Consider the following 14,610-nt stretch of genomic DNA (forward strand, 5'->3'; position numbering starts at 1 on the left):
TCACAGTAAAAATGCAGGGAAGCCTGGTCCTATATCCACTTTTAATGCCACATACTACAGTTAACAGTTGGTGTGAACCCTATTAGGCTGATTTCAATTACAAACATGGATGTACACAAGTGTGTTTTAATGGCACACATGCATAGTTCATATTTTATTAGAAAATCTGTTCATGCGGGCTGCAGTGGCTAATGCCTGTAATCCCAGCACTTTGGGAGGTTGAGGTGGGTGGATCACCTGAGGTTAGGAGTATTGAGACCAGCCTGGCCAACATGGTGAAACCCCGTCTCTACTAAAAATAAAAAAATGGCCGGGCGCGGTGGCTCATGCCTGTAATCCCAGCACTTTAGGAGGCCGAGGCGGGTGGATCGTGAGGTCAGGATATCAAGACCATCCTGGTTAACATGGTGAAATCCCGTCTCTACTAAAAATACAAAAAATTAGCCGGGCGTGATGGCAGGCCCCTGTAGTCAGTCCTAGCTGCTCAGGAGGCTGAGGCAGGAGAATCACTTGAACCGGGGAGGCAGAGCTTGCGGTGAGCCCAGATTGTGCCACTGCACTGCAGCCTGGGCAATGGAGCAAGACTCTGTCTCAAAAAAAAAAAAAAAAAAAAGACACATCCTTTCATTTGAATAATGTTAGTCAATTTGTTGTTGTTGAGTTGCTTTTTGTTCATTAAGAACCAGCTGTGGCCGGGCGTGGTGGCTCAAGCCTGTAATCCTAGCACTTTGGGAGGCCGAGACGGGCGGATCATAAGGTCAGGAGATCGAGACCACCCTGGCTAACACGGTGAAATCCCATCTCTACTAAAGAATACAAAAAACTAGCCGGGCGACGAGGCGGGCGCCTGTAGTCCCAGCTACTTGGGAGGCGAAGGCAGGAGAATGGTGTAAACCTGGGAGGCGGAGCTTGCAGTGAGCTGAGATCTGGCCACCGCACTCCAGCCTGGGCGACAGAGCGAGACTCCGTCTCAAAAAAAAAAAAAAAAAAAAGAACCAGCTGTAACATTTGTTGGGACTTGGTATAAGATAACTGCTAGGTGGTCGTAGCTGTCAGGCTTTTAATGAGAGGAGTTTAGTTTATGTGAAAATAAAAGAAAAACAAAGATTAATATTTGGAATAAACCGTAAACTCAGCTTCGGAGTCCAGAGATCAACCAGTCAAGATTGTTTAAACTTGAGTTTGTCTTTAGATGGTGAAGTTAGGAAGGCAGTGACAGTCTAATGAGTTTTCCCAGTTTACAGTTCATATGTCCTTCATGATGACATCCAGTGTTCTGGTGAACTTCCTGAGTGGCCCACCCACCAACAGACACAAATTGATTTATTTGAAATTGTAGGAATAAAAAAGTAATATATTTTCGCCGGGCGCGGTGGCTCAAGCCTGTAATCCCAGCACTTTGGGAGGCCGAGACGGGCGGATCACGAGGTCAGGAGATCGAGACCATCCTGGCTAACACAGTGAAACCCCGTCTCTACTAAAAAATACAAAAATCTAGCCGGGCGTGGTGGCGGCGCCTGTAGTCCCAGCTACTCGGGAGGCTGAGGCAGGAGAATGGCATAAACCCGGGAGGCGGAGCTTGCAGTGAGCTGAGATCCGGCCACTGTGCTCCAGCCCAGCCCGGGGAACAGAGCGAGACTCCGTCTCAAAAAAAAAAAAAAAGTAATATATTTTCATCACTTGTTACAAGGTTAATGAGTGAGACCCCTATAACAAAAGACATAGTAATAAGAAAATATCATATCAAATGTAGTTACTGAAAGTATTATGTGACATGGGAGCTTTTAGAAATGAAGACCAAAAGAACCAGGGAGAACTCTGGTTTTTTTGTTTGTTTGTTTGTTTGTGTTTTGATTGAGACAAGGTCTGGCTTTGTCACCCTGGCTGGAGTTCAGTGACACGATCTCAGCTCACTTCAACCTCCACCTCCTTGGGCTCAAGCCATAGTCCACCTCAGCCTCCCGAGTAGCTGGGACTACAGGTGGGCACCACCACACCCGGCTAATTTTTGTTTTGTTTTGTTTTTGTAGAGATGGGGTTTTGCCTTATTGCCCAGGCTGGTCTTGAACTCCCAAGCTCAACCGATTCACCCACCTTGACCTCTCAAGGTGCTGGGATTATAGACATGAGCCACCGAGCATGGCTGGAAAAATCTATTTTTACAGACAGCTATGCAAATGTGTGATTGGAAAACAAATGGGTACGACCTAATGGCAATAATCTGGGGAGAACTTAGCAAGAGCTGTTCAGATTCTTCTTGGTCTCTGGGTATAGAGAAGGACCCCTCTTGAATGAGGATTTTATGACCTACTTTCAGGGGAAGTAGGTCAGAGAATTCTTTTATGACCCACCTCAGGGGGAAGAGGTCAAAAAGTGTGCTTCCTGCATCTATTATCTCAATTTCTGAAGTGCCACATTAGGGGGCATTATTTACAGAGACTCAGGGGGGTGTAAGTGCCTATTATCAGAGGTCATTCTTATGGAGGCTGTTAGCTAAATTTTAGGTGAATGGCTGAGCAGACATCTAGCAATTGTCATCCAGTCTATTTCCAATGAGCTTTTTTTTCTTTTCTGACTCAGGTAGTTGATTTTGCAGGATCTTCCGTCCCTTAGGAGAAGAGGGCCCTAAAAAGCAAGTGATTGCAGTACTGGAGGAGATAAAAGGCTGGTAGGGGAGGGCAGAGGGAGGAACGATGAAGCAGGTAGGGGCTTGAAGGGGGAAATATCAAAGGATGCAAGGGAACTGAAGGGTAAAATAATGCCAAGAAAGAGGTGGACAGAGTCAGCAAAGCCTATCGTAAGCAGGGATTTGAGAAGAGGGGATTCAGATGACAGAGAAATCCCAAGGGAGAAGCAGATTCCAATATAGAGAATGGAGGGGTCTTAAATAGAGCTAGGAATAAGAGATTTGCAGCCCAGGAAGTCAGGGAATACCTACAGAGGAAAGGAAGCCAAGAAGGAAAGAATTCCAGGCCAAGTATCCAGGGAATAATCCTCACTGCTGTGGTTCGAATGATGGTGACCTCTCAAAAATTCATGTTGAGGCCGGGCATGGTGGCTCACACCTGTAATCCCAGCACTTTGGGAGGCTGAGGGAGGCGGATCACAAGGTCAGGATTTCAAGACCATTCGGGCTAACATGGTGAAACCCTATCTCTACTAAAAATACAAAACTTTAGCGGGGCGTGGTGGCGGGCGCCTGTAGTCCCAGCTATTCCGGAGGCTGAGGCAGGAGAATGGCGTGAACCCAGGAGGCAGAGGTTGCAGTGAGCTGAGATCGCCCACTACGCTCCAGCCTGGGCGACAGAGCAAGACTCTGTCTCAAAAAAATAAATAAATAAAATAAAATATAATAAAAATAAAAAATAAAATAAAATTCATGTTGAAATGTAATCTTCAGTGCAATAGTATGTTGCCCAGGCTGGTCTTAAACTCCTGGGATCAAGTGATCCTCCCACCTTGGCCTCCCAAAATGCTGGCCGTATAGGCATGAGCCACCACGCCTGGCCAAGACACTACCTTGAAAGCACAGAGTAGGCCAGGCGTGGTGGCTCAGGCTTGTAATCCCAGCATTTTGGGAGGCCAAGGTGGGCGGATCACAATGTCAGGAGTTTGAGAGCAGCTTGGCCAACACAGTGAAACCCTGTCACTACTAAAAATACAAAAGTTAACTGGGCGTGGTGGCGGGCACCTATAATCCCAGCTATTTAGGAGGCTGAGGCAGGAGAATCACTTGATCACGTGAACCCGGGAGGTAGAAGTTGCAGTGAGCCAAGACTGCACCACTGCACTCCAGCCTGGGCAACAGAGTCAAACTCCATTTCAAAAAAAAAAAAAAAAAAGAAAGAAAGCGCAGAGCGGCCCTTACCAGACACCAATTAACCAATTATGCCAGTGACTTGATGGCATAATAATTGGATTGACATAATTGAATTTCCAGAATTGTGAGAAACAAATTTCTGTTCTTTATGGATTTCCTAGTCTCAGATATTATGCTTAGCAGCACAATTGACTAAGATAGAAATTGGTACTGAGAAGTGGCAGTGTTGCTATAACAAATACCTAAAAATGTAGAGGCTGCTTTGGAGCTGGGTAATGGGTAGAGGCTGGAGGAGTTTGGAAGTGCACGCTAGAAGAAGCCTAGTTTGCCATGCATTAAGGCGATTCTGGTGAGGTTTCAGAAGAAGATGAAAAGCCGTGGAGAAAGCCTCCATCTTTGAGATTACCTAGGTGGTTGTGAACAGAATGTTGGAAAAAATATAGACCCTAAAGGCCATTCTGATGAAGTCTTAGATGGAAATGAGGAATATCTTATTGGAACTAGAGGAAAAGCTATCCTTGTTACAAAGTGGCAGAGGATTTGTTCCTGGAAAGAACAAGGTCTGGGAAAGAAGGGAGTTTATTTCTGCAGCTGGTTACAGGGAGAAGGCCGGAGTAATTCACCATACCAACACAAAGTTACAAGTTTTTTTCTAGTGCTTATATACATGCTAAGCTCCATGCTACGAGTGGAATTGCATCTCCAAAGAGGAGCGTTTCCTTCAATCTATATCTTACCTTTAAGTAGGACCTAGGGTCTGGAAATCTTTCTCTAGAGTCTTGGGAAGCTTTTTAATCTTAAGTGGGTACCTGGAACAAGGTACATGTGTAAAATGCTTTTATTATTCAACTAGACTTTAGGCTAAGAACGGCCAGGCAAGGTCTTTTTATTTTTTATTTTTTATTTTTATTTTTTGAGACAGAGTCTCACTCTGTCACCCAGGCTGGAGTGCAGTGACCAGATCTCAGCTCACTGCAAGCCCCGCCTCCCGGGTTTACGCCATTCTCCTGGCTCAGCCTCCCGAGTAGCTGGGACTACAGGCGCCCGCCACCTCGCCCAGCTAGTTTTTTGTATTTTTTAGTAGAGACGGGGTTTCACCGTGTTAGCCAGGATGGTCTCGATCTCCTGACCTCGTGATCCGCCCGTCTCGGCCTCCCAAAGTGTGGGATTACAGGCTTGAGCCACCGCGCCCGGCCCAGGCAAAGTCTTAATGGGTTTATTTTAATGTTCCAGCCCCTACGCTCAGGCCCCAGTTTCTCCAGTTCTTTAATGTTTACATTATACATTCATTAGAATTATAATAGAGGGTCAGTGGAAACAGACTGTTCTGGTTGCTAATGGGAGCCTGCCTGCCACAAACTTAGTGGAGGTATTTCTGTGCCTTAGTAGTTTTTGGAGGGTAGAATGTAAGAGCAATGAACTAGGATATTTGGCAGAAGAAATCTCTAAGCCAAGTTTTCAGGGTACTGCATGGCTTCTCTTAAATGCTTATAGTAAACTGTGAGAAGAGAAAGTCAAGTTAAAGATAGAATTTATAGGCCGGGCATGGTGGTTCACGCCTGTAATCCCAGCACTTTGGGAGGCTGAGGTGGGCGGATCACGAGGTCAGAAGATGGAGACCATTCTGGCTTACAAGGTGAAACCCTGTCTCTACTAAAAATACAAAACCTTAGGTGGGTGTGGTGGTGGGCACCTGTAGTCCCAGCTACTTGGGAGGCTAAGGCAGGAGAATGGCGTGAACCCGGGAGGTGGAGCTTGCAGTGAGCCAAGATCACGCCACTGCACTCCAGCCTGGGCGACAGAGCAAAACTTTGTCTCAAAAAAAAAAAAAAAGATAGAACTTATAATCAAAAGGGAAGCAGATTAGCTGGGATGGGTTGCTTGAGCACAGGAGGTCGAGGCTGCAATGAGCTATGATCATACTACAGTCTGGGCAACAGAGTGCGACCCCATGTTAAAAAAAAAGATTATTATTATTATTGAGATGGAGTCTTGCTCTGTCGCCCAGGCAGGAGTGCAATGGCGTGATCTTGGCTCACTGCAACCTTTGCCTCCTGGGCTCAAGTGATTCTCCTGATTCAGCCTCCCAAGCAGCTGAGATTATAGGTGCCTGCCACCATGCCTGGCTAATTTTTGTATTTTTAGTAGAGATGGGGTTTCATCATATTGGCCAGGCTAGTCTCGAACTCCTGACCTCGTGACTCACCAAACTCGGCCTCCCAAAGTGCTGGGACTACAGGTGTGAGCCACCTCACCTAGCCAAAGATGATGATGATGATTATGATTATTTTATCCAAAATGTGTTTATTGAGATGGTTTCCCACTAATCTTGATTCAGAGTGCTTTTAGTGCTGCTTCCTCCTAAAGGAACATCCTTCTGTAAGCCTTGCTTTTCCTCCTGTAGGCTGGCAGAGGACAGTGCAGCAGCCAACACACAAAACTACCGTTTGTGCATTGCTAAAGACCGTGGTGATTTTATAGCATCCTGGGGATTTCACATCCATGAAGTAGGAATTGGGGCTCTGCACCAGGCGTTTCTTGTTGTGTTTCCTCTTCTCCTCTTCTGGAGAGGGATGAAGGAGATTCTTTGCAAGAGACATGTTCTGGTGGGTAGGTCATCACTGCCAGAAAGGGCCAAAGAAAGTTATTTTTAAAGGGAAGTTGAACATAAAGATTTGGAAAATTAACAGCCTGTCCTTGTGAAGAATTTTTAAAATGTGTTCAGGAGAGAAAACCAACTGTGTGGCCAAGTGACCGTTTGATAAGGAGGTTAGTATGACTAGGACACCAGCTACTATTCATTAACACAATGGGAGGGTGACCCTGAAGACATTTCAGAGAACACTGAGGATGCCACAACCATCACAGACTCAAGTGCCAGGTCCTTGAGGGAATAACAATTTTAAGGAAGGAGCCCAGGGTCCCAGTGAAACCCAGGATGCCTGTGGGAACTTGGGGCTCAGTGACTATGCTGCCTCATGTATCTCCTCCCTGAAGTCAAGCAAAGCATTCCCCACCTTCCCCATCTGTGGTTCAAGTGGGCCCAGGTACAGCTTAGATCACTCCTCCAGAAAACACAAGGAGCAAACATGGGGCAGCTCCCATGCAGTGCTAACTGCAGGCATGCTAAATCTACAGCTGTGAAGGCATGGCTTTCTCCACCTCATTTCCGAGGAAGCCTTGAAGAATGCCTCAGGGCCCAATCAGAGAACTGCTATAGGGGCAGGGCTGCCATAGAAAGTTCCCACCAGGGCAATGTGCAGCAGAACTGTTGGGTTGGGGCCACCACAGAGTGCCCTCACTAGGGCGATACTCAGTGGAGCCATGTGGTCAGGGCCACCCCTGAGTTCCCAGACCCAGACCTGTAGATTCACTAGTGTGTAATTCCAACCTGTGATAGACATAGACACCTGACTACAACTTGCAGAACTGTGGTGTGGGCTGACTCCAGCAGTCATGGCAGCAGAGTCCCCTGGAGGCTTGGGAACATAAGCCCTACCCCAGTGTCTCTGTAAGGTGAAAGGTAGAATCAAAAAAGCTGATTCTCACACCTCAAGATTAAATTTTGTTGGCCTTGTTGGGTTTGAAGTTATGTGGGACATGTTACCCCTATCTTCTTGCCTATTTCCTCCACCAAACTTTGGTTTTTGCCATGGACCTCGTGATCTGCCCGCCTCGGCTCCCAAGGTGCTGGGATTACAGGGGTGAGCCACCTTGCATGGCTGAAAAGAGTTCTTGATAAACAGGCTTCCATGTTAAAACTAGATTTTATAATGAGGTCCACAGATGGGTGGAGGAGAAGCCTGAGTAAATTTTGGTTAAGCAGAGAAACTTTGTCATCCCTCCTGTATGCATCATGCTCCCTTTTCTCCAATGGAGCTCTCTTCCAACTTGACGTTATTTTCCAATCAATCAGTTTTCCTAGTGTTGATGTTCTGATTTCATCTTACAAAAATATAGCATAAACTGTTATTTGTTGCATTATACAACATAAGCCTGACAATATAACAGATTGTTCCCAAAAACTATAAATTCTTCGCCTTTTTATTTGTAATTTGACTTTTTAAAAATCTATGTAATTATAGAAGAATGTTGCTATTGTAAAAATTTTAAGGGGTGGCAGGGAATAATTCCAAAATTATAAAACTCCTTGTGACAAATTTAGGAATGATACTCAGCTAGTTCTACAGTTTTTTATTCCTTGAATAATCAGAGATATACATCTGATTATAAACACACATTGTGGGTTTTTTTGGCCAGGTTGACTTTTTTTTTTTTTTTTTTTTTTTAGATTGGGGTTTCCCTTTAGCCCCCGGGGCAGAGTGCAATGGCACAATCTCGGCTCACTGCAACCTCTGCCTCCCGGATTCAAGTGATTCTCCTGCCTCAGCCTCTTGAGTACCTAGGATTACAGGCACTCGCCACCACGCCCAGCTAATTTTTGTATTTTTAGTAGAGATGGGGTTTCACTACGTTGGCCAGGCTGGTCTCAAACTCCTGACCTTGTGATCCACCCATCTTGGCCTCCCAAAGTGCCGGGATTACAGGCATGAGCCACCGCGTCCGGCCTTGAGTGGCTTATTCTTTTAAGGAGCAATGTGGGTTAATGTTTCAAGGTGAAAAACTTTAAAAATTTGGGGGAAAGTGGGAGGAAGGGACAGAGAGAGAGATATTGAGAGAGATCAGATAGGTACATAAGCTTAGTTACTCAGCCTGTACTCCCAGTTACTGAGGAGGCTAAGGCAGGAGGATCACTCGAGCCCAGAAACTCAAGTTTTCAGTGAGCAGTGATTGTAACACTGCACTCCAGGCCATGCGATAGAACCAGACCTCGTCTCTAGAAAAAAAGAAAAAAATATATATACATACATACATTGGTGTTTGTTTCTACATATGCTTCATAGTATATGTGTACATGGATTATAGGTAGATCATATAACGGTAACAGTATTAAATTAGGTGGCAGCATTTGTTCAGGAAGTACTATGCACCACGTTTGAAATTTTAATTGAGAATTGTGTCTGGGTGTGTTTGTGGTCTCGCTGACTTCAGGAATGAAGCTGAGAACCTTCACAGTGAGTGTTACAACTCTTAAAGGTGGCACAGACCTGAAGAGTGAGCAGCAACATGATTTATTGTGAAGATGGAAAGAACAAAACTTCCACAGCATGAAAGGGAACCGCAACACGTTGCCCCTGGTGGTTGGGGTGGAGTGGCCAGCTTTTATTCCCTTATTTGTCCCCACCCATATCCTGCTGATTGGTCCATTTTACAGAGTGCTGACTGGTCCATTTTACAGAGTGCTGATTGGTGCATTTTACAGAGTGCTGATTGGTTCATTTTACAAACCTCTAGCTAGCTACAGAGCATCAGTTGGTGCGTTTTTACACAGCACTGATTGGTGCATTTTACAAACCTCTTGTAAGACAGAAAAGTTCTCCAAGTCCCCACCCGACCCAGGAAGTCCAGCTGGCTTCACCTCTCAGAATCAGCTTTTAAAGGCCATAAATTTCCAGGTAAGTAGTAATAGAAGAACATTTCCTTTGAGATCTATGATGTCATTTTTTTCCTCCATCAATGATTTAGTTCCTTCTGGATCAAATACTTTTTAAATGGATGTATGTTTTATAGTAGATGTTACGTTGTCTTAATTATTTTAAAACTCCTATTCCTAGACTCTCCTGAAGGAGAGAATTTAGTAGTTTTGAAGTATTTCTTGAGGCTAGGGAAGAAAAACCAAGATGACTGCATAAGGTTTCAGGGGATGTTCCATGCGTGCCACCAGGGGAAAATGAGGGAGCTTTCCTCCTACCCGCCACTATTGTAGCAGCCTGCAGGGAATATGCCATCATTTCAGCGCGGCCGGCTCGCCCCTGGGTATTCTGGGAAGGTGACGTGTCGGGGCGCAGTGGCCGCTCGCTGGGGCCAGACCCGCCCTGGTCTGGGCCGCAGTGCGCGGTGAGGATGTTGGTGCTGGTCCGCAGGGTTTTCGTTCCGCGGCCGCGGGAAGCCCATGTTCCGTATTTGTTTTTTATGTTCTCTCGTTTTTATGTTGTGGATTTAGTTTTTTAAAAAACATAAATGTTCCTCTACAGTCTTAACAATGTACCCTATAAAATAAGATGTTAAAGGATTCTACTTTCCCTCTTAATTTTAGACTTTTTTCTTTTAGTTCTGGCTTTACAAATGTGACCTGAAGAGAGCACTTGGTTTTATGTAGAACAATACAGACATCGTTTTACATGAATTTTATGGTTACAAAAATCATTTATGGGCAAATTTGTTCACGTGCCTTACTTTTAAAATATTGTGTTGTCTTTAATAGATTTTCAAAATACTTTACATATTTTTCAGTAAGTTTGAGGGTAGAATTTATTTTAATGAGACTCCTTATGAAGTATGTATCTGTGTGTGCATATGTGTATATTGAACTTGCTTTTGATTCTATCCTGTCACTTTTCTACCAAAATATCTCTAATGGACAGAGGCCAGAGAAGCACAGCAAATTTGCCATAGTACCACACATTTTATCTTAAAAGATGGTATGGATTTTGCATAACATATATGTGCAAACATATATATAACATATAACATAAAAAACATATATAAATAAAACATATAGCTGTTTGGCTTATTTTGTGTGTGTGCATTAAAAAATTACTCAATTGCCGGGTGCAGTGGCTCATGCCTGTAATCCCAGCACTTTGGGAGGCCGAGGCAGGTGGATCACGAGGTCAGGAGATCCAGACCATCCTGGCTAACATGGTGAAACCCGTCTCTACTAAAAATACAAAAAATTAGCCGGGCGTGGTGGCGGGCACCTGTAGTCCCAGCTACTCGGGAGGCTGAGACAGGAGAATGGCGTAAACCCAGGAGGGGGAGCTTGCAGTGAGCTGAGATTGCACCACTGCATTCCGGCCTGGGTGACAGAGTGAGACTCCGTCTCAAAAAAAAAAAAAAAAAGAAAAACAAATTATTCAATTATGCTTGTTAAAGCAAGGTAAAGGTCACCATGGTGATAGATACAGGGACCTCTGCAGATAGAGATTGGGCTAACTCTAAATACAGCCTGGGCAAGTGGGAGTTTATAACCAAGGAGCAGCCTGGGAGGTCTGTGAATGGAAACTTACCACGGAGAAACCTCAAAGGTTAGGGGGATTATGGCGAAACCAGCCTAAAAGGATTTTTGCTGAAGACAGGCCAGGGTGATCAGACATCACTTGGGGGAATGGTGCAGGATGATGAACCTGGTAAGATTTTTTTTTGTTTGTTTTTGTTTTTGTTTTTTTGAGATGGAGTCTCGCTCTGTCCCCCAAGCTGGAGTGCGGTGGTGCGGTCTCAGCTCACTGCAAGCTCCGCCTCCCGGGTTCCCGCCATTCTCCTGCCTCAGCCTCCGGAGTGGCTGGGACTACAGGCACCACCACCATGCTCGGCTAATTTTTTGTATTTTCAGTAGAGACTGGGTTTCACCGTGTTAACCAGGATGGTCTCGGCCTCCCAAAGTGCTGGGATTACAGGCGTGAGCCACCGCGCCGGGCCCCTGAACCTGGTAAGATATCAAAGGTAAGGAGGTTCTTGCTAAAGCTGGATTTCACAAGGGAAGTGCACAGACCACAGAAGGTTCAGGTGCCTGACTAAAGTTTGATCAAGCAAAGAATCTTTGTCAGTGTACAGAAAACTACGTTTTTATAAAATATTCCTCTGGCGCATGTGTATCTCCCCTTTTCATGGAACACAAAGCACATTTTGCATAACTTCTAGATACATGTATTTTGAATGACCTGATGTATCTTCTCTTTACAATTCTCAGCCTCAGTATATATAAGTGGAATTTAGAAGGCAACATTCCCTGAACATACTCCTCCACCAGAATCTCCTCTACAGAATTTTGCTGCTCGTTTTACCAGTGGCTGAAGCTACCTTCTCTTATGTAAGTAGAAATGTTACATATCTCCAGCCTCTGCCTCCTTACCTGCCACTTGCATGCACACCCTGTCTAGTCCATGACCTCCTCTGTTATAAATGCTTATAAAACGTTTTCTCTGAATCAGAAACGTGTTGTATTGCTCAAGCCATGTTCACTTTAATTACAATTTAACTGCATAATTTAATTTCCCCATTTTTTGGATACAGTGTTTGCTTTTCTCCAGTGGTTCTACTTTGTTCTAGGATATCCCTCTGGCAAGGGCAGCTGTTTCCCCACTTGAGTGTGCGATAGTATCACCTGGGGGCTTGTTAAACTGTGCACACTCCATCCCGGGGTTTCTGATTGTCAGGGTTTGGTTTGCGGCATAAGAATGTGCATTTCTAACAAGTGCCAGGATTGGTCTGAGGAATGCACGTTGAGAGAAGTGGGATTCGGGTTCACTAACCTGGGTTAGAGAAAATTACAGTAGTGTGCCAAATCTGAGGAGGGAGCAGAGTTGAAGCCCAGTTTCAATATGTGAATGAGTGCTTTATACACTCAAACCCCTTCAAGGGCTGGGGAGTAAGGGAGAACGTGAGCGGGAGGGCAGGGGGCGTGCACAGAGGCATACACTCAATCCCAGACCTATGGATTGAGAATCACGTGTTAATAATACTTCCAGTGTTTTGTGTGTTTATTACAGTTTGAGAATGACTGGACCAAATTGCCTCCAAAATCTTAAGTCCCAGCAGCAAAGCGAAGCTCAGATAGCATTTGGATGGCTATTGCTTTCTGTCTGTGTTTTAAGTCAGCTGTTAAAGGTTTGGTTCAGAGAGTTACCCAGGTGTAGTACCTTTCCAAGTAGATAATGATTGAAAGCATATGCCCTGCAGGTGTTGTCCATCCACTTCACGTTTTTCTGATGGGTCAATGACAGTCCATGAATTGTCTGGTGTGATACTCAAAAATTCTGGAAGTGGCATATATTCAAGGACAGCCATAATATTCCACTTGGCCAAGGCTCTTCTGACAGGCTCATGTTCATGCAGGATCAGATCTGACCCAGAATCAACAGAACTGAAGCTGCAAATTCAGCTTTGTGAAGGCTTCAGATGTAGCCACGGTTAAAGAAGATTGACTTTAAGCAGGTGAGCAGAGTTTGCTTGAGGTTCACCCAGGGAATTCATGAGGCTGCAGGTGCATTCCTTCATGGCCTGAAAAGCACAGTTTTTGCGGAGTTGTAGTCCTTCTCAGAAACTGTTCCTGCAGAGTAGTCCTGGAAACGTGTTTGTCTGCATTCAAGAAAGATCTTCCTTTTGTTCGTATAAAGGAAGCCCAACTTATTTCCCAGGTAAGGGAGTGGAAGCAACTGTGATACAGAATCCTGAGGCATGGGGGCTAGTTGTCATCCAGGCAACATGTAGGGTCAGGTTCTCCAAGTCATCCTGTGGTTAAAGGACTCCACCCTAGGAAAGGGAGCCACCCAGGACTTGGTAAATGACCTTATTATCAGCCCTTGGCCTGTGAACATGTTGTAACCGAGGCATGGGACCGGGTTCTTGGTTTGAATTTGCCAGTCAAATGGCCAGTGCAGAAAGGGAGAGAGCACAGTCCTTCAGGCCAACTCACTCACTTGGCCTATTGAAACATTTGCTCTTCTGAGCAGAGCCTAGTATTGTTGCAGATTAAATTCAGCAGAGGATGTAAGTTACCAGTATTAGTCACTATCAATTGAGTACTTATTCTGTATCAGTCACTGTTCCTCTTGCTTTCCATTTCCACCTGTTATATATTAGTGACGATAAAAATGCCATACAGGCTGGGTGCGGTGGCTCATGCCTGCAATCCCAGGACTTTGGGAGGCCAAAGCAGGTGGACCACCTGAGGTCAGGAGTTTGAGACCAGCCTGGCCAACATGGTGAAACCCCTCCGTCTCGACTTAAAAAAAACAAAAAACAAAAAAAAAACCTAAACCAAAATTAGCCCGGCACGGTGGCGGGCTCCTGTAATCCCAGCTACTTGGGAGGCTGAGGCAGCAGAATTGCTTGAACCTGGGAGGCGGAGGTTGCAGTGAGCCAAGATTGTGCCATTGCACTCTAGCACGGGCGACAAAAGCGAAACTCCATCTCAATAAAGAGAAAAAGCCATACAAAAAGGCTAAGAGCCTTGTTCAGCCTCACACAGGAAAGTGGCAGAGCTAGGGTATTAATTCAGGCATTCATAGTCCAGATCCTCTATACATTTCACTGACATGAAACCCAGAAATTTCAGGTCTGTTACCTTGAACCCAGAACTATTTTTTCTCAAACTTGTTTTCTTGTGAGGTATATGTAGGAAAAAAATTGCATACAATACAGTACTGCTTTACAAATATGTAATCTAATACCCAAGTCGAGAAAGAAATGATCCTGAACTCCTCAAAACTTGTGGGTATCCCTTCCCCATCTTGACCTTTTCTTCTGAGATGAGTCCTCCATGCTGCTGTTTGTAATTTTGTTCCTCGTGATTACATATTTAAGCTACAGGCATACATCTTATATGGTTTTGCTTATGCTTACCTGTATGTATTTTTTTTTGTCTTTCCCATTTGATACTTCTTTTTTTTTTTTTTTTTGAGACGGAGTCTCACTCTGTGCCCGGGCTGGAGTGCAGTGGCAGGATCTCAGCTCACTGCAAGCTCCGCCTCCCGGGTTCACGCCATTCTCCTGCCTCAGCCTCCCGAGTAGCTGGGACTACAGGCGCCCGCCACCTTGCCCGGCTAGTTTTTTTGTATTTTTTAGTAGAGACAGGGTTTCACTGTGTTAGCCAGGATGGTCTCGATCTCCTGACATCGTGATCCACCCGTCTCGGCCTCCCAAAGTGCTGGGATTACAGGCTTGAGCCA

General features: G+C 45.1%; 2 protein-coding genes across 4 annotated transcripts in view; one reads left to right on the forward strand and one right to left on the reverse strand.

Annotated features, from left to right (window-relative positions):
- SNRPN (small nuclear ribonucleoprotein polypeptide N) overlaps nucleotides 1-14,610 on the forward strand; it is a 154,690-nt gene that overhangs the window by 82,010 nt on the left and 58,070 nt on the right. For 2 of the 3 annotated variants that reach the window (XM_026447185.1, XM_026447187.1), the window contains exons 3-4: nucleotides 11,637-11,750; nucleotides 12,097-12,171. The gene's annotated coding sequence lies outside the window, so the exon portion shown is untranslated. The remainder of the gene's footprint in view (nucleotides 1-11,636; nucleotides 11,751-12,096; nucleotides 12,172-14,610) is intronic. The other variant, XM_026447186.1, reaches the window with a different exon arrangement.
- On the reverse strand, nucleotides 6,143-6,426 carry LOC111525126 (40S ribosomal protein S27-like). Its single transcript, XM_023190443.2, has one exon. It carries the CDS (start codon nucleotides 6,418-6,420, stop codon nucleotides 6,166-6,168), a length of 255 nt encoding a protein of 84 aa, XP_023046211.1. The 5' UTR covers nucleotides 6,421-6,426; the 3' UTR covers nucleotides 6,143-6,165.

Source organism: Piliocolobus tephrosceles, chromosome 6 (genome assembly GCF_002776525.5).
Source record: "Piliocolobus tephrosceles isolate RC106 chromosome 6, ASM277652v3, whole genome shotgun sequence".
Classification (NCBI taxonomy): Eukaryota; Metazoa; Chordata; class Mammalia; order Primates; family Cercopithecidae; genus Piliocolobus; species Piliocolobus tephrosceles.